Here is a 25,270-nt window from a genome sequence, read left to right as displayed (position 1 = left end):
AAAAAGAGGAGTCGCTAAAAAGAGCGTAAAAGAAGAATGGAAGAAAAAAGGGACAGAGGGATAAGGGAGAGACAGAGAAGGAGGGAGGGAGTGGAGGAGAAAGAGTGAGAAGGGAATAAGGAAGGTGGAGGGAAGAAGGGCATTGAAAGAGATAACGGAGAAAGAACATTAATAAAGAAGAAAGAACCGAGAGAAGGAAGGAAATATGAAGGGGGCAAAGAGAGGGAGGAAGGAAGGAAGAAACAAAGAAAGGAAATGGACAGACGAGAGGAAGAAAGGGGGCAGGAAAGAAAAAGAAAGTTGTGAGATGAGTCCCTCGGAAATAGAGTAAAATAAAAAGAGAAAAAATGTGAGTGTGAGAGGATTTTGAAAAGTAGAAGCTAATGAAAAATTAAGTACAGTTGTGAAATGCAGGCTGCGAGAGAGAGATCTAAAAAGATGAAGTCAGTTAACAAATACAGTAAAATAGTTAGATCCAGAGATACACAAATTAAAAAAAGAATGGACTTGAAAAGTAGAGGCCAGTAAAAAAAAACAGAGTATAAGTAAACATAAATAGAAGGCATTACAGAACAGAGAAAGAAAGAAGAAAAGTTTAAAAGAGAAGCAGGTAAGAAAGAGTTTAAGAAGGGAGGAAAAGACAGAAGGAAGGGATGGAGGGAGGGAGGGAGAAAAAGAATTTTGAAAGGGATGAGACTAGGAAAATACATAAAATAAAAAATAACAGAGAATGTGAGAGAGAGTAAGAGACACAGAAAGGAGTTTAAAAGCAGGGGTTACTGTGAAAATTAAGTATAATTGAAGAAGGCAGAGAGAAAGAGAAAGATCTAAAAGCAAGTCAGTTAAAAATAGAGTAAAATAAAGGTAGGAAAATTGATGACAGCTAGGCAGTAGGTAGGTGGACAGAAGATAGATAGATAGATAGATAGATAGATAGATAGATAGATAGATAGATAGATAGGATTTCAAATAGGAGAAGCCAGTAGTAGATAGGACAAAAAAATAACAGAAAATGAGAAAGAAGGAAAAAGTTTTTTAAAGGAGGCAGTAAAAGGCAAAAGGAAGAAAGGAAAGAAATAAGCAGAAGGAAGGAAGGAAGAAAAGTTTATACAGGATGAGTCAGTAGGGAAATGAGTCACATAAAGGAGAGGGAATGTGCGAGTATGAGGGAGGACCAGTAAGAAAATCAAGTACCGTTGTGTGGTGTGCAAGAGATTTAAAAAGTAGAAGTCAGTAAAGAAAGACAGTACAAGACAGAAAGAAAGATGATTGTTGATAGCTGTATAGCTAGCCAGCCAGCTAGGCAGATAGAAAGGCAGAAAGAACTGATTTTAAATAGGAGAAGGCAGTAGTAAAGGCAGGACAAAGATGTATAAAGAAAGAGAGGAGAAGGAAAGAAAAAAGTTTAAAAAGAGGAGTAGTAAAAAGAGAGTAAAAGAAGAATGACAGGAGAGAGGAAGGAAGGAAAGAAAGGGGAGGGAGGGAGGAAGAAAAGTGGGATGAAAGGAGGAAGAAGGGAGGAAGGAAGAGAGGGAGAAATGAATGAAGGAAGACAGAACCGAGAGAAGGTGGGGCAGATGGATGGACATAAGAAAGAAGGAGGCACGAGAAAGGAAGAAAGAAATGAGGGAAGGAAGAAGCAAGAGGGAGGAAAGAGAGAAGAAGGAAGGAAGGCATGCATACAGGCAGGGAAAGAAAAGAGAACGAGAGACAATGAAAGAAATGGAGTGAGAAAAGATACAGGTTATGAGCAAGGAAGGGGGAGGGAGGAAAGGAAGGAAGGTAGAGTAGAGGGCAGAGAGATCTAAAGAGAAGTCAGTTAAAAATAAAGGTGGATGGGCCGGCCCATGGCTTAGCGGTTAAGTGCGCACGCTCCGCTGCTAGCGGCCCGGGTTCGGATCCCAGGCGTGCACTGACGCACCACTTCTCTGGCCATGCTGAGGCCGCGTCCCACATACAGCAACTAGAAGGATGTGCAGCTATGACACACAACTATCTACTGAGGCTTTGGGGGAAAAAATAAATTAATTAAAAAAAAAATAAAGGTGGATGGATGTATGAAAACTAGGTAGGTAGGTAAACAAGATTTTATAAGGAGGGCCTGGTACAAAAGATAATATTAAAAGGTAACAAGAGAGGGGCTGGCCCGGTGGTGCAAGCAGTTAAGTGCGCGCGCTTCGCTGTGGCGGCCCCGGGTTCCCCGGTTTGGATCCTGGGCGCGCACTGAAGCAGCGCTCGTCAAGCCAAGCTGTGGCGGCATCTCATATAAAAAAGTAGAGGAAAATGGGAACGGATGTTAGCCCAGGGCCAGTCTTCCTCAGCAAAAAACAGGAGGATTGGCAGATGTTAGTTCAGGGCCAATCTTCCTCACACACACACACACAAAAAGATAACGAGAGAGAGTGAAGGGAAAAAGGTTTAAAAGTGGAACCAGTAAAGAAAGGAGTATAAGAAGAATAGAGAGAATGAGGGAGGAAAGGAGTAGGAAGAAAGAGAGGAACTGAGGAAGTAAAGAAGGCAAGAGGTAGGGGAGAGATAGGGAGGGAAGGAGGAAGGAAGGAAGGAAGGAGTGTAGGCTCACAAAGAGACAAATCCAGAGGGAGAGAATGAAATGAGTAAGAAGGAGACATAGAGACTGGTAATGAAGGCAGAAAGGTGGAAGGAAGGAAGGGAGGGAGGGAAAAAGGGAAAGAGAGAGGGAGGAAGAAGGGATGATGGAAAGAAAGTAGAAAATAAGGAAGAAAGAAAAGTAGTTTATAAATGATGAATCAGTAGGGAAAAGAGTTAAATAAAGGAGAATAAGAGAATGTGAGAGTAAGGGGCCCATAAGAAAATGAGGTACAATTTTGTATGATGGGGAGAAGATTTAAAAAGTGAAAGTCAGTATTTTTAAAAAGACAGTAAGGGGGGCCGGCCCCGTGCCATAGTGGTTAAGTGCGCACTCTCTGCTGCTGGTGGCCCAGGTTCGGATCCCGGGCACGCACCGACACACCGCTTGTCAAGCCATGCTTTGGTGGCATCCCATATAAAGTGGAAGAATATGGGCACAGATCTTAGCCCAGGGCCAGTCTCCCTCAGCAAAAAGAGGAGGATTGGCATGGATGTTAGCTCAGGGCTGATCTTCCTCACAAAAAAAATATAAAAAAAGACAGTAAGATAAAGAAAGATAGCTGAGATGGGGAAGGAATGGACTTTAAAAGGCAGAAGCCAATACAAAAGACCATACAAAATATATACAAAGAGTTAGAACAAAAGAAATAGAGATGAAAAGAAAAATCTTTAAGAACAGGAGCCAGTAAAAAAAGAATGGAAGGTATGAAGGAGGGAAGGAAGAGAGGGAGGAAGGGAGGAATGCAGGAAAGCAAGAAAGAGGGAGAGATAAAGGGATGAAGGAGGGAAAAGGGGAGGGAAGGAAGAAAGGAAGGAGGGAGGGAAAGAAGGAAGGAAATAGAGAAAGAAAGACAAAGAGAGGACAGAGAATGAAATGGAGCTAGAAAAGACAGAAAAAGGCTATTAAAGAAGGAAGAAAAGAAAGAAGGAAGGGGCAAGATAGAAAGGAGGAAGTTGGAAGGAAGAAAGAAGTTTAAATTGATGAGTCTGTAGGAAAGAGTAAAACACAAAAGAAATGCAAGAGAATGTGAGAGTGAGAGACAGAGGGTTTGAAAAGGAGGAGCTAGTAAGAAATTTAAGCACAATTGTGGACAGTGGGGGAAATAAATCTAAAAAGTCAGTTAAAATATTACAGTGAAATAAGATAGATGGATGAATGACAGCTCATAGGAAGGCAGGTAGATAGGTAGGTGTATAAAATATAAATAGAACCATAGACAGGTGATAGATGATGTATTGGTGGGTGGATAGATAGATGATAGATAGATAGATAAATAGATAGATAGATAGATAGATAGATAGATAGATAGATAGATAGATAGATAGAGAGAACTTATAAGGGGGAACCCAGCAAAAAAGTCAGTACATAAAAGATAGAAAAAGAGAAAGAGAAAGAAGAAATGAAAAACATTTTTCAAAGGGGCCAGTACATAGAGAGTAAAAGAGGGAAGATGATGGGCAGGGCAGGGTAGGGTAGGGTAGGGTAGGACAGGACAGGACAGGGTAGAGTAAGATAGTATAGGATAGGACAGTAGGATAGGATAGGATAGGAAGAGAGGAAGGCAGGCAGGCATGCAGACAGGCACAGAGGAGAAATAGAAATACAGAGAGGGAACAACAAAAAGACATAGAGAAATGAAATAAGAGAAGGAAAGAATGAAGGAAGGAAGGAGGAAATATGAAAGAAATAAAGAGAAGATGTTTAAAATGGATTAATTTATAAGAAAATGTAAAATACAGAAAAATGAGAATGAGAGAGAGAAAAGAGAAGGAAAAAGGAGAGTCAGAGACCTAAAGAAAAGAAGAATGTTTCACAAGGAGGAAGGAGCCAGTAACAATGAAGTGTACAAAAAAGATAAAAGAAAAATATAGAAAGGCATAGAAGGAGAGAAAAGAAAAGAAAGAAATAGAGAACAAAAAATGAGAAAAGTTTAAAAACAAGAAGCCTCTAAGACTTTACACAATAGAGAAAAAGAAAAATTTAAAAAGGAAGAGCCAATAATAAATTTGACAGAGATGTAAAAAAAAAAAGAACGAATATGAAAAGACTGCAGGGGCTGGCCCTGTTGCATAGGGGTTAGGTGCACGCGCTCCACTTTGGCGGCCCGAGGGTTCGCAGGTTCGGATCCCGGCTGCGCACCAACGCCCCGCTTGTCAATCCATGCTATGGCGGTGTGCCATGTAAAGTAGAGGAAGATGGGCACGGATGTCAGCCCAGGGCCAATCTTCCTCACAAAAAAAAAAAGAAAGAAAAGAAAGACTGCAAAAATGATAGTGTTAGAGAGAGAGAAAAGGAAAGACAAGAAGAAAGATTTTTAACAAGGAAGAGTTAATAAGAAATGCCACTGCAAAAAATAATGAAAGCAAGAGAGAAACTGAATGAAATAAGTTCTAAAAGGAGGAGCAGATAAGAAAACATAGTGCATAATAGAATAAAATAATGAAAGTGGAAGTGAAAGAGAGAGTAGGAAGGGATGGAGGAGGAAGGAAGGGAGGGAGGAAGGAAGGAAGGAAGGAAGGTGGGAAGGAAGGATGATGGAATAGAAGTAGGAAATAAGGAAGAAAAAAAGAAATTTATAAATGAGGAGTGAGTAGGGAAAAGTGTTAAATAAAGGAGAGAAAGACAATGTGAGAGTGAGAGGGAGGAGCCATTAAGAAAATCAAGTACAATTGTGTACGATGGGGAGGAGTTTTAAAAAGTAGAAGTCAGGGCCGGCCCCGTGGCTTAGCGGTTAAGTGCGGGCGCTCCGCCACTGGCGGCCCGGGGTTCAGATCCTGGGTGTGCATCAACGCACCGCTTCTCTGGCCATGCTGAGGCTGCGTCCGACATACAGCAACTAGAAGGATGTGCAACTATGACATACAACTATCTACTGGGGCTTTGGGGAAAAAAAAAAAAGGAGGAGGGTTGGCAATAGATGTTAGCTCGGATCGGGTCTTCCTCACCAAAAAGAGGAGGATTAGCATGGATGTTTGCTCAGGGCTGATCTTCCCCACAAAAAATAAAATAAAAAGTAGAAGTCAATAAAAAAAAAGACAATACAATAAAGATGGAGAAATAGCTAGGTGGATGGATGGATGGATGGATAGGTAGGTAGATAGATAGAGAGAGAGAGAGAGAGAGAGAAAGAGATAGATAGATAGATGCATGCATGCATAGACAGAACTGATTTGAAAAAGGAGAAACCAGTAAAAAGTGAGTACATAAAAGATAGAGAGTTAGAAAGGGAAAGAGAAGAAATGAAAAACTTTTTTAAAGTAGGCCAGTAAATAGAGAGTAAAACTAAGAGAGAAGAGGATAGGATGGGATGGAATGGGATGGGGTGGGGGAGTAAAAAGGGAAGGGGGAGGGAAGGGAAGAGGAAGAGAGAGGGAGGGAAAAGGAATTGAAAGAGAAGTTTTAAAAGGAGAGCAGAAAAGACTTTTTTAAAAAAATTGAGAGAGAATGTGTGCAAGAGCAAGTTTTTAAAGGATGAGCTGGTAAGAATAGACAATAGGAGAGGGAAGAAGGAATGAAAAGTTTATGAAGGAGGAGTCAGTAAGAAAAGCTCATAATGCAGTTTAGTGAAACTATGGGGCTGTAACCTCTGCCTCTGGGATAATAAATCACTTTAGCAGCTATATTGCTCCCTCATCTTCAACTGTTAACTTCTACTGCCAATAGGAAGAAAGTTTCAGTTAGGCATCTTAAACAGCGGCCACTTCAAATGCTTTTTGAAAAAGAAAATATAAAAGAATTTATGTTCACAATATTGCAGAAGTGACAGGAGAATGAAGATGTCTATTTCACATATGAAATTAACTTATACCACTATAAGGCGGCTGTCATCTTCCACCACATAGACACCAAGGGATGCACATCTTATAACTCTAATGAAAACCAAGTTAGCACACATACAGTTTTGAATCCTTCTGTCTATTAGAAACAGGAACTGTAGTCGCCTCTTTCCCAGATGAGGTATATGTATATGGTTTCCTCTGCCAAGCTCTGAGACCCAGCCAAGAATTGTCATGGCCACTGTGGCCTGCAGGATCTCCAGCACAGTCATTACACTGGTCTGCATCCCCACACAGAGAAAAAGCCATGTTCTCATTGGGCAGGATGGAAGGATGGAGTTTTTCCCTTTTCCCAGAAGATGACTCTGTTCCCCTAAGTATAGCTTTAACTAAACAAGATAATGTTATAAAAGTGATTGTTCTGCCTCCCCATCATATCTCTCCTAGGATTTCTCAATCCTGCCACTATTGACAATTTGGGCTGGATAATTCTTTATTGTGGGGACTGTCCTGTGCATTGGAGGATGTTGAGCAGCATCCCTGGCCTCTACCAGATGCCAGGAGCACCCCCCCCACCCCCATTTGTAACAACCAAAACTATCTCCAGACATTTCCAAATGTCCCCTGAGGGACAAAATTGCCTCTCATTGCAAACCACAATCTATCCTCTCCAATTCCTCCCCAAAACACCATAAATAGATTAACATATGGCTCTCCTCCTATTGGGCATGAAAGGATAAATAGAATCTATCTTGGATAGCTTTGTCATCTATTTATTAAAAATAAACATCTTCTTGTGTTTCTTTAAGTTTCTTCTCCTAGGATAAAGAAAATGAATGATGCTGCCAGTGACCAGAAATTTCACAACAGACAAAAACATAATTAAAATGTTATGATTAGAAATACTAAAATAGTCATTTGTGGAATTTGGGATTTGGTACTCACCTCTTCTGCTTATAATGCAGATAAATCCTCTATCCTCTGTTATAAATGACAGATTTTGAGTAATGCTTGCCAACAATGCTACAGCCTCTCTTGCCATCCAGATTAGACTCCCTAATTCTTCAGTTCGTGTCACTGCCTCCACACACCTATGAGCAGGACAGCCCACATATGCAGCTAACTCTGCAAGCCCAGTTCAGAGCCCTGTCTTCTCCAGGGCCCCTGCTCCTGATCTCATTTCTGTGCTTTTCCATTCCCAAACAAGATCCTGAGACATTTTTTTAGCCTGTGCCTCACTGGTGGCTGTGGCCACTGCTGCCACTTCTTGCTCAGCAGTTCTGCCTCCTAGGGAAGCTCTACCTGCATCTCATTTGTTTCACTTGGAGAATCATCTTTGCAGATTGCTGGTTGGAGGTGCTACTGATGTATCTGAAGCCTGTGGCCTTAGGTACCTAGTGAGGACCAAGACCTTGACCAATCCTCTTTCTCCAAACCTCGCCCTTCCTTAGGCTTTGGACTTTTCAGGCCTGACATAATTTCTGTCACTTCACTGGCGGCAGAAATATTTTATTCTGCCATATATTTTTCTGCAGCAGTGGAGAGTGCTTTCACTGTTGCCCACTCTTGTTCTGCTGTTCCTTTTAGAGCAGCCCGACTGAGTAGTAGCTGTTGTCATTTGAACATTTCAGCCTACTTCTTGAGTAGGCTTCTTTAGCTGTAGGCCTAGCACTATTTGCTGGATCTAACTGTCTTCCTTCCTTTTGCTTTCTGGCTCAGTCATTATTTTTCTAGCATACTCCCCTAGATTCTGCCTTTGTGGGGCCCCCAAAATTGCTGAGACTTTCAGGGATCCTCCCCATCTTTGTGCTTCTTTCCTAAAATGGTGTCCAGATCTCTGGGGCAAGAGGTGTGGCTTATGTTCTTACTCTTCTAAGTGTCAGCAGTATAGGCATCACCTAGGAGCTTATTAGAAATGCAGATTCTCAGGCCCCACCCCAGACCTACTTAAAGTCTGAGTTTTCACAAGATCCCCAGTGCTTTATATGCACATTAAAGATTGGGAAACACTGGCTTCCATGACCTCATGGAGGCAAAATAAAGTCAGGGTGCTTGGATGAAATGTCCTCTGGTCTCCAGAGAGACGCCCTTATATCCACTGAGGTAGTGCTTGGCCTGTTGGCATTCACAGTTGAAGTCGGCTGTCGGTGCAGTGACATCATCATCTGGTCTCACTGGGCTTAGTAGGGTCCTCTGGCTTTCCCACTCCACCTCATTTCTGGCTGGCTGCTCCATAACACTCAGGGTGGAGCCCTCTCACCTCCACCACAGTGACTTCCCTTAGCAGGCTCCCCAGCTAGATTCTCAGCCCTTTCTGGGCCATGTGTACACCACATGGGAACCAGGAGTGGCTCAAGAAAGCAAAACCTCAAGGGGAAATAGGGAAAGGTCGGTAAAGGGAACAAATTTTCAGCTATAAGGTGAATAAGGTCTGAGGGTCTAATGTAAAACATGGTGACTATAGTTGATAACACTGTATTGTATAATTGAAATTTGCTAAGGAAATAGAACTTAAATGTTTTCAACAACAGTAACAAAAAAAGATAAATATGTGAGGTGATGGATGTGTTAATTAACTAAATGGGGGGAATCCTTTCACAGTGTGTGTATATATCAAATCATCACCATGTCCACTTTAACTATCTTACAATTTTATATGTCAGTTATACCTCAATAAAGCTGACATTTAAAACAGAAAAAGAAAAAGAAAGCAAAACCTCAGAGAGAGCCTTGCTCTACCTGACTACACTGTATTGCAAAGTTTCTGGGCCATGCTCCAGGGGAGTAGAGGAAGCAGAGGTGGGGAGGTAGCCTCAGAGATCTCTTTCTAGAGTCCTAAAGGAAGAGAAGAGCAATAGTTCTTCTTTTCTCTCCATGTTATCTGAAGCAACCAAGGCCCCAAATAAGGAAAATGTGAAGCCACATCTGATTTCTTTGCTCTCCAGCCTCTCCCATCACCTTTCCATTTTCCCACCATCTCTGAGCTGCTAAAGGAGTGGACTTTTTTCCCCAATTTTCCTTAAGTCATATCCTGCTTCTTCCTGAGCCCAGATAACTCTTATTTGTGGGCTAGGGTATCTCCAGTACACTAAGGGAGAATTTTCTGAGCTAAATATTCCAGGCTGTCGCTACATAAGAAGAAAGGTAAAATTTAGGGAAATTCTTGAGACAATTGCATGGCTTTCAAGGCACACTGTCTTGGCTGTGTCATCCTATTTTTGGATGACAGGTGCTGAATATTACCTGGGTGTTTATCGTGGTATTCCTCCTGTTAAAAATTCTAACCTCTCCTCCCCTAGCTCCACCCCCATGCAGGTGGATGCCTATGGAAGACTAGGGCAGAGATCTTGTACTTAGGGAGTCAAAAGTGAGAAAATAATATAAAATTTTGAAACAGTTGCTTTGTTACATAATGGCTGTTTCACATCTGTCAAGCCCCAAAAGTGAGCACAACAAAAGATGGGTCTCCAGACCTACATCTAGAAGGCATGGTCACTATAAAAAAAATGTAAAATATAGAAAAATATGTAATATATATAATGTGAAAACCTAATAAACATGGGCAAAGGGCATGAATAAACATTTTACTGAAGACATATAGATGGCAAATAAGCACATGAAAAGCTGTTTAACGTTATTAGTCATTAGGGAAATACAAATTAAACCACAATGAGATACCCCTACACACCCAGTAAAATGGCTAGAATTTAAATAACTGACTATACCAAGTATTTGCAAGGATGTGAAACAACTAGAACCATCTGACACTGCAGGTGGGAATGTAAAATGGTACAACCACTGTGGAAAACAGTTTGGCAACTTAAGTTAAACTTACATCTACCATATGATTCAGCCATTCCACTCCTAGGTATGTTCCCAAGAGAAATGAAAATATATGTCCACATAAAGACTTGTACATCAATGTTCATAGCAGCAGTATTCATAATAGCCAAAAAACTGGAAACAACCTAAATGCCCTTAAATGGGCAAATGGATAAACTATAGCACATCCATACTATGGAACACTACTCAGTAATAAAAAGGAATAAACTGTTAATAGAGGCAGCAATATTGATGAATCTCAAAATTAATTATGCTGAATGAAGGAAGCCAGACTCCCCCCCACCAAAAAAAAGAGTACATCCTGTTTGATTCCATTTATAGCAAACTCTAGAAAATGCAAACTAATTTATAGTGACAGCAGATCAGTGGTTGCCTGGGGGACAAAGGTAGAGAGAGGGATGAACCATAAGGGAGCACAAGGAAACTTTTGGGGCTGATGGAAATGTTTATCTTGATTGTGGTGATGGTTTCGTGGGTTTATACATATGTCAAAACTGAACAAATGGTACGTTTTAAGTATGTGCAGTTTATCGTACTTCAATTATATTTCAATACAGTTGTTTAAAAATTATAGGATTTCTGTTTCATTTACTTTTAGGATCATTTCACCAGTCTCATGGTTTTGTAAAGATTCTTGCCAAAAAATTACCAACTTCATTACCTCCTCAACATGACATACAGAGTAACACAAGAGAACAAAAGGTAGAAGGTTGTATGTCTCAGATGCTTTGTATTGATCATTAATTTATCTGGTTAACTTTTATTTCTATGGGATATCCCCTTCACTGGCATGGTACTGACTGGTCAGAGATAATGGGGTCCTACACAAGTCTGAACCCTCTCCTTGGCAGAGAAAGTTCTAAGTCAGCTTCATGCTGAAGATACCATGTGGTTTAGCAGAAACTAACTTAAGTATTTGATGATGAAGATGATGATAGCTAACGTTTATTGAGACCTTACCGTGGGCCAGGTCCTGTGCTAAGCTAGAAGGAAAGGAAAAGGGGGAAAGTAGGTGACATAAGATACAAAGATGGAAAAGACACCATCACTGCTCTTGAGGACTCACCATCCAGGGATCAGACACACACAGTAAACAAAAGTCCTAACAGTAAAATGAGAGGAGAGTTTTGATCTGTACAAAATGCTGTGGGAGCACAGATTTAGAGACTAGCCCTGCCTAGAGAAGTCTAAAAATAAAAAGGCTTTATTAAAGGAAGGATTAATTGAATTAGGTCTTGAAATGTGAGTGGGAAGTCCAGATGAATAGATGTGAGGATATAGTGAGGCAGTATTGCAGGCAGACATTAAAGTGTTAGGTGAAAGCATGGAAGTGTGAGCCAGCTAAGCCAGGGCAGTGCAGGAGAGGAGATGGAAAAGGTAGGTTGAAGCCAGAGCTTTGTATATCTTGCTGAAGTATGAATTTATCCTCTCCTTAGTAGGGAGCCATTGCAGATTTTTGAGTAGGGATATGAAATAAGAATGATTTGGGTTTTAAAAAGGTAATCTGGTTGTAGTGTGTGAGATAGACACGTAGAGAGAAGAGATTGGAAGCAAGATAGTCTTGAGCCTGCTGGGGTAGTCCAGATAAAAATAATAACGGCCCAAACTAAGGCAGTGGCAATGAGGGTGAACTAGAGGCCATAGATTTAAGATATTTCAGAGTCAGACTATGTAGAATTTGGTGACTCAAAAGATGTGCGGATTCAGAGAGAGGGAGATGATGATGATGACAATGATTTAATTTTTGTGTATATGTTCTCTTGAAGTGGGATGCCTTTTCTCTGTGCTCCCATAGTGCTCAGGCTTACCTCTATCTCAGAATTCATTTTACTGTATCATATTTGTCTGTTCTACTGGATGATAAACTTCTTGAGGTCAGGAATTATATATCTTATTTCAATTCCAAGCAGTGTGCTCCATCAGCAATAGACTGGATCGGATTGGCCTTATCTGAAATAAATGGAACAACATGAAGCTTTCTAGAATGGAGCACTGGATGCATTGTTATGCCTTTAACCAAAATACGGAAGACAGAGGAGGAGCAAGTTTGGAAAAATGGGTGTACATGAGTACATGATAAGTTTCATTTTGAACTAGTTAAGTTTAGGTACCTGTGAGTGATATCCAATCAGAGGTTGATAATATGTGTTAGCATTGAGAGCAGAGCTTAAGAGAGAGGTAGGGGATGGGGAGAGAGGGGAGATACTGTATTAATTTGATTGCTCTTGAGTCAGCAAAAGTCTGTTTTAGAAGCTTAATTACCAATGAATGTCTTTTTTCTTGAATGTTAAACCATACAGAAAAATAAAGAAATGACTAAAACATCACACCCTTTAAATGATGGAGGTAAGAAAAAGAACAATATTTATAATTGTTCTGTTATCTTTCGGTTAAATAATTATAGTTTTGTCATATAGTTTTCCAAGTTATACTTTTTTTGTGATTATAAAATGTGTGATTATTTTGATAAAGGAAGATATAAAAATTATTCATGATTGTAAATGTTAGTATCCCACATTTTTGAGTGATTGCTGAGTGAATAGGCCCTTTGGAATTTACAAAGCATGAGGAAGTTAGAGTCCCTGCTGTGGCTGCCTATACTGATAGGCAGAGTAAGTTCCTGACATACTGCGATTTGGGAGTCCCAGTGCAGAGAATTCTCCCTAGGAAGGTCTGTATCCTCTATGCCATCCTTTCTCCCCAGACATAAAAATACATCCTGTTTCCCATCTCCCCAGGGCTGGACTAGAGGTTAGTTAAGTCTCTATTAGTCTCTGCAAAAGATTCCCATGCATATTGCACACACCACCAAGAGCATTAGCACATCTCCACCTGGATAACCAAAAGCAGCTCATCCAATATGCACAAAAACAAATTCATCATCTTCTAGTCACCCCAAAACCTGTTCTGGGCTCCTCCTAATTTTATCTGGGCAAAAAACCTGAGTCATCTTTGACTCTTTCTAATTGCTTACATTCTACATCCAAATGTTGCCACATTCTGTCCGATCTACCTCCTTAAATTCTTTCATAACCTTCCCTTCCTTTCCGTTCATGCCACTCCTGCCCTTAACTACTGCAATGATTTACCTCCAATATCTTCTTCTCCTGTTAATCTATCCTACATTTTGCTGTGAATGTGATCTTCCCCCAAAACAGCTTTGGGCATATAATTCCTCTACTCAAAAGTCCTTTGTGGTTCCCCCTTCCCTACTGACTAAAGTGCAAAACAGTTCATTCTGGGGCAGGGGGAGTGGTGGCAGATTAAGCTGGCAAAGTAACTTAGAGCCACAAGTTAGGGAGTTCAGGCTTGTGCCTGAGGGCAGTGGTGAGCCACTGGAAGTTTGTAGACAGGGAACTTCAAAAAAGGTATCTTATACTTGGAGACACTGCCTTAACTTGAATAAATAAATACATCCTTGACTATGGTAATTCTAGACATTATGGCAACCCAGCAGGGAGAACTATATCATCTTTTCATATTTAAACGTACCTTTTCTTTCCCTAGGAATTAAAAGTACCTCACCTCCAGCTCCAGGTGTCTCTGATAAAACGGCACACGTCCCCAGACACACTCCACAGGATATTCTGCAACAAGGGGCAAGTAACGTTTCTTTTGTGCCAGATACAGATAGAACAGATGAAGTATGAAATTATGATCAAGATTGATATAACACAATTTCATTCATTAAATGACAATTCAGAACAGGCTTATTCCCTGAAATTAACCACCTATAGTAAGATTTTATAAAAATTGAAATGTGAACCCACAGTAATAATCCTGTGCTACTTGATACTTCCAGTGCTCATGGCTGTCAATTATGTTAGTGTTGCCATATTGTCATTGTAGGGAATAGCAGTAACAAGTTGTAAGCCAGCAGAAGAAAAGTGATGAGCTGGAGATTTTTAATGTGCTAAACAGATCTAATATTTGATTGTTATATTTGCCTCAATTCTTAATAGAGATTTACCAGAAGCAACTTGAGTGTTCCCACTTAGACCTTAGGTTATAGGCTTCCTAAATGATGAGCTTCAAGAGTGTCAAGGTACATACCTGTGCCCTGGAGAGGAAGCAGCAAATTGGTCTTGGTGAATCATTTCTCTTCTGGTGTTGATGGGTTGTGCAGAAACAGCTATACTGCCTCGCCCTGTCCCCTTTATGACCAGTGATCACTCATCTGATGGTGGAAAGTTGGCAGCAGACATTCAGGGCGCAGCCTCTGGTCACAACATAGATTCCTCTGTGGGTTGCTAACTATAAGAATCAAATCCACATCCTTGACTCCATTAGCACTGTATTAACTGGCTCAGCTGTTCTAAAAAGTTAACATGGTTTGAAAAAGATGTCATCAGGCAGGGAATTCACTAAAGTCTTCCCAAATGAATTCTACGCAACTGAGGTAGAAAGTGGCATCATTTGCCATGTCCTGTGTTAAATGAATAGTAAGCACCAGACTCAATTATATATAACTGCTCAAATGTAGCATGTTAGCCATAATATGCTTCTCTGTATAAGCAAATATTGATGAAACACCTGCTGTGTATGGGGCTCTGTGCTACTATGTCAACATCCTTAATCAGTATGCTTAGTATCTGAAAAAAGAAACGTCTTAACTACTTTGAGATAGTTTAGTAGTTACACATCAGGAATTAATTACTTTTTTCAACAGCCTCACTATAGAGCCAGAAAACAAGTATCCCCTGAGTGTAACATGGATGGAAAACAATACTAAATACTTTACCAAAAAAAGTCAATAAACAAATTTAGACCATCTGTTTTTAAAGGAGGCTTTAAAATATATTGGACAATATGAGTACATCAAATGGTCACAGATACCTAATTTATTTTGAGAAATAGCATGACCACTTTATTACAATAGAGTATGATACTATTTTGCAACTTATTTCACCCATCCCATCAGTGTCAGAAAATGTACTTCTGGTACCTTGTGTTCAGCAATCTGACCTGGAAAAAAACAGTCTACTCTGTTGGATTTATCTTCATCTATAATTACCCAAGCAGGTAGAGCTGTTGGCCAAATCAAAGAGTCACATGCCATGTATGCAGAAATCCTGCTCTCTGCCTTCCAGCTCTCTAAAAACATTTCCCATATAGTTAACTTTCTTTAATAACCACATATTCTTTTTAGCTATTCAATTGATTACCTTCCATGCTGATCAGTGCATTCTTCAGTTAGTTAATTTTACAATACCAGTGAATTCTACAAATCTTTGAATTCTCTAAGTAATATATGTAATATAAACCAAATAAAACATGTATATTATAAATGGACTTTAAAAATCATTTTTCTTAAATTTCTGTATTTTAAATGTGAGAAATTCTTTAAAACTCCTTTGAGATTTTTCTTTGTTTTTATTTTTCTTATAGCATATAAAGGTGACATATGCTGATTCAAATGGAAAAAAGGCCAGGAAATCAAATTTAAACTATGAGCCAGGTAAACATCAGCAACAGTTATTAAGTAAATCCTGCAATCTATTAATCCATTGATTCAACTAACATTTATTGAGCTTCTGCTACATGCCAGGCACTATGCTAATTATTGAACATAGAAAGTAGAAAAGCCATGGTCCCTACTCTGGATTTTATACTTTAGTGGGAACAGTTATGCCAATAATCATAACCCAATATGATAAGTGCAATAATGGAGGTACATATAAAGTCCAGCGAAAACACAGGAAAGCCAGGGAAGCTTTTACATAAGAGGCCACAACTGAACTGACACATGAAGGATGAGAAAGAATTTTCTCAGCAGGTGAATGGAAGGAGAACCTTCTAGGAAAAGGAAATACATTTACCAAGATATAGACATTGGAGTATAGTGTGTTTGTGGAAATACAATGTTTTACAGAATTGCTTTAGCTAAAAGTTCAAGTTAGAGAACTGCAGAAGATCAACCTTGACTGGTAGATAAGGGTTGGACCATTAAGATTCTGGTAGGCCATGCCAAGAAATCTACCTTTATCCTGTTATGAAAGGGCAACTATTGAAGAACATGGGTAGGGGCACAATATGATCAGAATTTGCCTTTTCTAAAAAGGGAAAACAGAATTAGAGGTGAAGGCACTGGAGGCAATGAGACAATAAAAATAAGTTAGCATTTATTGAACACTTACTAGGTACCAGTTACTATGCTAAACTCTTTATATTCTCTCATTTAACCCTCCCAACAATTTAATGAGGTTAGGTAAACTAAGTCTCAGAGTGGTAAATTATCTTGCCTAAGATTTCACATAGTATGTGGCAAAGCCAAGGTTTTAACCCAGGTTTGTCTTATTCAACCAATCCTAACCACAATACCATGCTGCCTCTTACTACAATTAAAGAGGCTCTTACAGGGCCGGCCCTGTGGCTTAGCGGTTAAGTGCGCACACTCTGCTGCTGGCGGCCCGGGTTTGGATCCCGGGCGCTCACCGACGCACCGCTTCTCCGGCCATGCTGAGGCCACGTCCCACGTACAGCAACTAGAAGGATGTGCAGCTATGACATACAACTATCTACTGGGGCTTTGGGGGAAAAAAAACAAACAAACAACAACAAAAAAATTTAAAGAGGCTCTTACAATAGTCAAGGCTAGAAATGAGTCTTGAACAAAGTCAGTGACAGTGAGGACGAAGAGCTGGGCACAGATTTGACTCAAACTAAGGAGGTCGAATGGATGAGATTTGGTTACTGATTGAATGTGAGAGATGAAAGAGTTGAAGACAAGTCCCAGATTGCTAGAATGGACAACTAAATGGATAGTGAATAGTGGTCCTATTCAGTAGACAGGCAATACAGAAGGATGAACAAGTTTGGAAGAGAAAAAATTACCTTTGAATATATTGAGTTTGAGGTGCCTGCAGGCATCCGAGTGGCACATCTAAGGGGAACAGTCAAGCAGGCAGTTATAGACACTGTTCTGGGACTCATGAGAGAAGCAATGAAAAGAACACCTTATATCAAAACCTATGGAAAATAACAAAAGCTGTTTTCATAGGTTTTGATATAAAGTGTTTTTTTTCTAGGTAGATTATACTTTCTTCTTTTAATTCCCTCTTTGATCTAAGAGTTATCCATAAATATGTTTCTTAATTATCAAGAAATTAACATTTTGGGTCACATTTTTTTTACTAGGTTCAGAGAATGTAGCCTGTAAATTCTTAACACATTGAAGTCTTTGTGGCCAAATATGTGATTAATATTCGAAAGTGTTCCATGGACATACCAAAATATGGATATTCTCTATTTGAAGGATATAAGGCTCTAAATGAATATTAAATTATATTTATTGATTATATTATTCAATTATATGTCTTTACTGATATTTTTCTCTGCTAGACTTTTTTCTTACTCTCTACTAGGTGTGTCCAGCCATCAAAGAGATGTATATAAGTTATATATTACAATTGTATTTTTATCAAATTCCCATTGCATTCCTAATAGGTTTTACACAGTTAGTCTCTTTAGGATATTTAATCCACCATATGGCAGGAATCATAGAAGAGTTCTTTATTTTTTCAACAGTTGCATTAGTTATCTATTGCAGAGTAAAAAATCACCCCCAAACTTGGCACCTTAAAAAAACAAACATTAGGGGGCCAGCCCAGTGGTATAGTGGTTAAGTTTGGCACACTCTACTTTGGTGGCCTGGGTTCGCAGATTCGGATCCTGGGCACAAACCTACACCACTCATTAAGCCGTGCTGTGGCAGCGACCCACATACAAAATGGAGGAGGATTGGCACAGATGTTAGCTCAGGGCCAATCTTCCTGAAGCAAAAAGAGGAAGATTGGCAACAGATGTTAGCTCAGGGCCAATCTTCCTGAAGCAAAAAGAGGAAGATTGGCAACAGATGTTAGCTCAGGGCCAATCTTCCTCACCAAAAAAAAAAAAAAAAACACCAAAAAACAAAAACAGACATTATTATCTGACAGTTTCTTTGGTTAGGAATACAGGAGCAACTTAGCTGGATGGTTCTGACTCAGGGTCTCTCATGAGATGACGGTCAAGATGTCATCCAGGGCTGCTGCAGTCATCTAAAGGCTTGACTGGGACTAGAGGATTCACTTCCAAGGTGGCTCACTCACATGGCTGTTGGCAGGAGGCCTCAGTTCCTCACCATGTGAGCCTCTCCATAGGGCTTCTTGAGTATCTTCGTGATATGGCATCTGACTTCCCCCAGAGTGAGTAATCCAAGAGAGAGGAGCTGAAGCCATAATATATTTTATAAGCTAGTCCTAGAAGTTATTCACCATCACTTCAACCATAACTATTCATTAGAAGCAAGTCACTAAGTCCAACCCACACTCAAGGGGAAGAGAGTTAACTTACTTCACCTCTTGGAGGGAGTATTATCAAAGAATTTGTAGACATATTTTAAAACTCCACAACAGTATTATCTTTACACTTAATTTTTCAGGTTTGTATACTGTTAATTCCAGCTTGTTCCTTTCCAAAACTGTACACATGCAAAAACATACTCATACACAAAGAAACTCAATAAGGTACATAGAATTTAAGTAAAACTTTTTAAGCAGATTGTTGGAATTTATTGGTTGCTCACGATATACTTTACATTTATTGGGAGAAAAATAAATAGCAATTCACCTTGACTTTGAACTGGCTCTAATTGGTAATACTACTTTCTATTATTCAGAGCATTCTGTTTGTCTAAGACTGTTTAGTCATGTATGTGCATAATTGACATACACCATCCCAGTATTCCTATGGACATATTCCACATGAATACTTGCTTTAGTATAATTATCCAGAAATATTTACTGAAATCCACTTATGGAACTTTGCTAGTTGGCATACAAAGCATGTTAGACACTATTTGAGTGGGAAGAGATTAATGACAGGCAGACTAATGAGCCAACATGTGTTAAAGAGTTAATTCAACAAAAAATGTAATTGAGCACTTACTATGTGCCAGGCACTGTAAACTAGTAATCACAGTACAGCATAGTAAGTTCTATAATAGAAAAATGTAAAGGGTGTTTCAGGAGCATTGACAGAGGATGCCGTCTACCTAGGCAGATTTCAAGGAAGGCTCTCTGAATGTGTCCTAAAGGATGAGAAATTTAAAAGACGGACACTAGAGTTACAAAGGAAATAGTAAGGGCAGAGGCAAAGGGAATTGCATGTTGTTCAGTATCTTTGGAGCATAGAATATATGTAGAATGATGACCAGAGATGAGGCTGGTGATGTAGGCAATGGCCCCAGATCTTAAGGTATATTTTGTGCCTCTCTGGGAGGCCCTGGAAGGTTTAATCAGAGCAGTGACAGCAGGGAATGAAGACCTATTAAGATATGTTAATTAGCATTTTACAAGTAGCTTGTGAAGGATACCAACAAGTAGTAATTTTCTTTTTCTCTCTGCAAATCCACTTGCAGCTCACAGAATTGTCCCTTCTCATGATTCATCAATTAAGTAAGTATCTAAGAAAACTTAATAAATTAATGTATTTTAAATTAACATTTTAATAATTACACACTAGTGCTGCTTGAGGGCAGATTTTCCCAGGGAATTCTCCATTCTTGTAGTTCTGCTTGAATGTAGTAAAACTCACATCTTTTGCAACGTCTTGGGACTAAGCTAAAATTGTAAAGTAGGCAAAGTTAGTCATTCATGCTCTTTAATCTCCTTGCCTCTTTATTCTCACTTTGGTTCTGTGTTCCCCTAATATACAGGGCCTTCACTCCCCTTTTGGGTAGCACTACCTCTTCTCTCCAGGTAGCTTTCTGGGATCTGGATATAATTCTTTACCCCTCTCCCCATTCAAACATGCATTACTTGTGCCTTTTGAGGTTATTGGTTTCCTAGTGATGATAGTTTACTATATAGTATTAATGACTTATTCTGTTGCCCCATCCTAAGGATATTTGCACTGTAATCCAAAGTAATCAATCTCTAATGATGCAAAATAAAGGCCAGTAGAGAAGACATTTTTTTGGCCTGGAGGCCTTTCAGCCCTCAAACCTTGGTGGCCAACAATTCTGCTGATGTACTGTTCCCCTCAAACTTGGATAATATTTCATGCACATAAACTAACTCCCAGTGGAACACACAAACCCAACCCCATCATCTTTTAAATACTCAACAAGCCAAATGAGGTCCAGGATAGGTTTATAAATCCCAAACTCGGATGAAAATGGTTGGGTAAAGTGAAGTAGTGTGTGGTGGTAAATGGTATTGACATTCAGACCAAGCTTCCTAGAGTAGGATTTTGAGCTTAAGACTGATGGAAGTCAGTTTGTCTGACTTACTGAGTGCTCATGGGATACAAAGATGCTGAAGGAAAGAAACTGAGTATCCAGTATTAGGACAGTTTAAAGAAATAAAGGTGAGAGAATAATGATAATATGTAGTTTTATATAGTGTTAATTCCTACCTCCCTCTTCCTCCTACCCCCTCTGCCCCAGACTACAGAGCTACAGAATTACTTGAGGCTTTTCAACAGCAAATACTCTGGGTACCCTTTTGTTAAAAATCTTAGCTCAGCTAAGATGAACTCACACATGACCTGGAGCTTCTCCCCCATTCCTCTCAAATACCCAGGGTTAAAATACCTTTAGCTATACTTAGGACAATTCCAGGCCAGAGCACAACAAAACACAGCTAACACCACCATCTGGTCTGACTCTGCCCATTACATGTCATATTCTCTAACCTTACAGAGAAGAACACAGGTTCAAGGCCTTTGACTTAGTCCTCTTGTTCTGATGCAGCTCCTTGCTTCCCAAGGCTCAACTGTGGAAGTTTCACATCTGTTCCACCATTTACCTCCTCTTTCTTTTCTCCCCTCAATTCCTTAGCTCTCTGTTTTTTCTAATGCTAACACAAAGGACACATGTAGTAAGCTTAATAAAATAGAATTAGAAACCAAAGAAATCAGGACAAGAAGAAGCAAATGTGATAAGATAGTGGTGGGGTAAACAGTTGTAATAATTAAGCTTTGCATTTAAATACTGAGTATGTTCTTATGATTGGGATGGAAGATGAGAGGAGAAACAGTAAAGAAGGCAGTGAGTCTCTTGCCCTGAAGACTGTGCTCAGAAGTTTGTATTTCATTCATTGGGTGACAGTCTAATGGTTTTGAGGAGGGATGTGGTATTATCAAATCAATAGCTCTGCTGAGCGCCTCTGACAGCAGCAAGTACGACAAATTGAAAATTGAAGACCGTTAAATAGGTGCCAGTTGCAGAAGCTCATTAATGATTTGTGGCCTGCACAATGGCCTTTCTTTTGGAGTACAGAGAAGTATGCATAAATCTAAAACATGTTAAATGGGAATTTATTTACCAAACTTTCTTGAGAACCTACTACCTTCAAAGTAGAGTGCTGGGTATTAGAGGGATACCAAGATGAATAAAGCACTGCCCTTGACCTCAGCTGTGCTTCACAAAGCATCAGGAGAAAAGACAGGGAGACATGAGGAATGCCAGAGAGTGAATTGAAGGCAAGGCAGTGGATAAAATGTCAGGCAAAGGGAGGGCCACCCATGGAACTATCCAGTCTTTGGCTTTCAGATTGGAACACTGATGTTAGGATACAGAGGTACTGCATTTAAGTCCCATTCAGGCACTGGAATAAGTAAATGGATTTGGCAATAGAATGGACTACATGTGTGGATGATCAGGAGGTATCAGGCATCACCCCAAAGCTATGGGCCTGAGATACAAGTAGAAGACCACTAATTAGATTAAAAATTAGATATTCAGGTGCCAGCTCCAGTGGCCTAGTGGTTAAGTTTGGCATGCTCCGCTTCAGCGGCTCGGGTTCGGTTCCTGGGCACAGACACACACCACTTATCTGTCAGTGGCCATGTTGTGGTGGCAGCTCACATACAAAAAGAGGAAGATTGGCAACAGATGTTAGCTCAGGGCGACTATTCCTCAGCAAAAAAAAAATTAGATGTTCAGAAGGATTAGGCAGGCAGACTAAAATTTTGTCTTGTCACATTAATCTTCAAGGGGTAGTTCGCCAACCATATGAAGATATCTTTCAGGTATCTTCTAGATGAAAGTGAATTTGTATGGAGGAGAAAGTCAGGAGCAGAAAGGTATATTTATAGTTTTATGACATAGCAAATTAAACTGTGAAAAACTGTGCCTTCTCTTTGGGGCTTCTGAATTAATTGTCATTAATATCATTGCCCTCTTTATTTAAGAAATAGAGAGTTGGCAGTACAGATGACCTAAACATTAGACACTTTACTCTCGTAGCATCAACCTATCAGGGAAAACCACCTAAGACTAGGGAAAAGTGGATGGAATATCATGTCACTCATGGAATTGTGGTGGAACTTCCTGATATAACAGTGAGTTCATTTGCACATTTCTGCTAGATTGACTTCAACAAGAATCTGATAATTCATTGCAAATTGCAGATTGTATCCAAAGTTACAACTCCTTTCTAGTGGTCTTATATGAGGACTTTCTCATTTATTTGGTTAGTTTTGTTCTCAGGTCTTTGCTATTTCCTTTTATCTAAATGCATGCCTGTGAGGACAGGTAGCAACAAATACACAGGACTCACTGGGTTCCACTTGCTGCCTGTGGTATGAGGTAGAGAGAGCAGAAAAAAGAATGTGGGTGCAGATTCTCTACAATGTAGTTGTTGCCTACAGTGAAAGATTGCAGAGGATCTACAAGAAGGAAATTGTGCTGGAGTTGGCCTAAGAAACTGGATCTTAGAAAAATAAAGGAAGCCAAAGGATAGGAACTATGTCACTGCCATAAGCATTCATGTTCCAGGTTCCATATTACAAAAAGGTGCTAGTCTGAGGATGGGCTATTGCTACCTAACTCTAGCTGAGACCTATAAGGTTTTCTTTTCCTACTAGAGGTTAAGTTGTAATTTCACACCCTGGCTGTATTTCTCACAACTGAACTGTAGGCCTTGGGGAAAAAAGTAAATTTGATAACATAAGGGCAGGCCAAGTACAAGTGAAGATAGAGTGCCATTTTTTCTTTAAGAAGATCAGGAAGAAGAGAGGCAAGGGATCCAGGTAGGCAGGAAAACATGAAAATAAATCAGAATTACAGTCTTAGGCCTTGATTTTTTTTAACTTTTTTATTATTCTATAATTTACATGATTGTGTTGTTCTCGCTACAATTTAGTAAAATATATTTTTGGTTCTGTGTAGTAGGTGATAATAAATAATTCTAATAGAACAGAATAGAATATTGTGATACCTAGAAAAGGGCTACATCTCATTTGATATTGCGTATGATCAAAAACCCATTATTTTAATCCATCATTATCAATAACCATCCATAGATCTTTTCCTACTATGGGATGAGGGGAGGAGACTAGGAGTTTTGAGGAGGTGGGTAGAAAGTGAATTATTAAAAAGCTCTGGTCAAGCAGAGCAAGCAGAAAGGACTAGCCCATCCCCTCTCTCTCCAACCCCATACTCTTCCCAACTCACTACAAAACAAACATGGCTAAGGTGGATCAAGAGTAGTAATATCAGATAGATGTTAGTTTATGCAGCAGCCAGTAGTCTACTGTTTATGCAGCAATTATTCTACTCTTCTGAGTAATAAAGCATGTCCTATACTCAGAGGCCAATATCTAAGTAGGAGGCTAAATATGGAGATTAGACAAAAAATAAAGCTTATTCTTGTGAATTTCTGGGGAGAAAAAAACTCCCAAGCAGAAAGGGGATAATCCGATTCAATGATTAGGAATTTGGTGAAAAGATACCTAAATTATTAACCATAAGTAATAAAATCAATCTCTCTTTTCAGACAACAAAACTACTATCAAGATCGCTCTCAAGAAAAAGTATGTAAGATGAAATTCACTGATAAAGCAACATATTAAGGATATTTTCTAATATGTTATTAGAGAAAAATCTGTGAATCAGACAACCAGAAAAATCATCTGTTGACATTAGTCAGTTGCTCTCTTTGCCTTTTTCTCTAACTTGACTTTCACTCTCAGTTAATCTTGAGTTTTGCAGAAGTCTAAAGTTATTGTTAAAAGAATTATTGTTAAAAAGGGTCCCAAATTACTGTTATTGGCCCTTTGGGCAGGGGGCTCAGGAAAGTAGATTGGGGGAGACTTAGGAGGTTTGATCATCATGGGAAAAGTATCAAATACCACAAACCCACTCCATAAGGGGAAGGCATTAAGTGAAATGCCTTTGCAGACCACTACAAATCTGGCTTAGGCCTAGCATCCTGCCCCTTGGGCAGGTCAGCCAGGATGCCTGGATCTGTCTCTTAATTTTCCCAGGAGTAAGAAGAATCTTAGGATGGCTACTCCATCTAAAGAAGGGATCTAGTCACCTGAGAGCTGCAGGTTGGACTAGGCAAAGATAAGAGGGTAAATTTGATGAGCCCCAACTCTGGGGCTAGATAGAGGAATCATGAACAAGAGAGGGGTTCAGGGGAGTAGCACATTCACACAGTCTTGCACACATACACCTGCTCAATTCATAGAACAAGCAACAAATACAAAGACCTAGACATACTGACACCAAAAGGATATTTCTCAGTTTAATAGTATAGTGAAAATGAACTGAAAAATCAGATTCCATTTATCACATTTCACTTCATTAAAAACTTTAGGAATGGCCCTATTTTATATATCAAGATTGGAAATGCTTCTTCTCAGCTACTCGAAGAGCAATAATGTAGGTTGGCTGTACATTATCTCTGGTAATAAGAAAATAATATATATTAAAATTCTTAGTTCATATGTATTGGAACAGACTTAGACCAATTTAGACCAAAAAGGTGAGTAACTTACCTATTAATGTTTAGATGTTATTCTTAGAAGTGTTTGTTTTAGGACATGTTTATATAAAACAAGTGTTTTTCAACCATATGCTGTCACTCAAAACTATGTTTTTCAAACTCAATAGCCATTTCCTGGTCTGGGCAGTAAGTGAAAAAAATGCATTAAGAGAACTAGATAGTGGTGATGTTTGCATGACATTGTGAATGTACTTAATGCTGCTGACCTGTACACTTTAAAATGGTAAAATGGTAAATTTTACATTATGTGTATTTTATCACAA

At 39.4% G+C, this 25,270-nt stretch overlaps 1 protein-coding gene and 1 long non-coding RNA gene across 2 annotated transcripts in view; both read left to right on the top strand.

Moving 5' to 3' along the window:
* Positions 1 to 25,270, top strand: part of LOC131400355 (fibrous sheath-interacting protein 2-like) — an 82,758-nt gene that overhangs the window by 18,691 nt on the left and 38,797 nt on the right. Inside the window, 4 exon segments of the mRNA XM_058535110.1 lie at positions 10,829 to 10,932; positions 12,531 to 12,576; positions 13,738 to 13,874; positions 15,619 to 15,688. Coding sequence (XP_058391093.1) covers positions 10,829 to 10,932; positions 12,531 to 12,576; positions 13,738 to 13,874; positions 15,619 to 15,688 — 357 coding nt within the window.
* LOC131401430 (uncharacterized) lies at positions 15,624 to 24,053 on the top strand. The gene is made up of 3 exons (XR_009217675.1): positions 15,624 to 15,688; positions 19,631 to 19,667; positions 23,994 to 24,053. It is a non-coding gene; the product is annotated as an uncharacterized LOC131401430 (long non-coding RNA).

This window comes from Diceros bicornis, chromosome X (assembly GCF_020826845.1).
Source record: "Diceros bicornis minor isolate mBicDic1 chromosome X, mDicBic1.mat.cur, whole genome shotgun sequence".
In the NCBI taxonomy this organism is placed as follows: domain Eukaryota; kingdom Metazoa; phylum Chordata; class Mammalia; order Perissodactyla; family Rhinocerotidae; genus Diceros; species Diceros bicornis.
The sequence above is the reverse complement of the archived record's forward strand: the minus strand, read 5'-3'. Positions and strand labels throughout refer to the sequence as shown.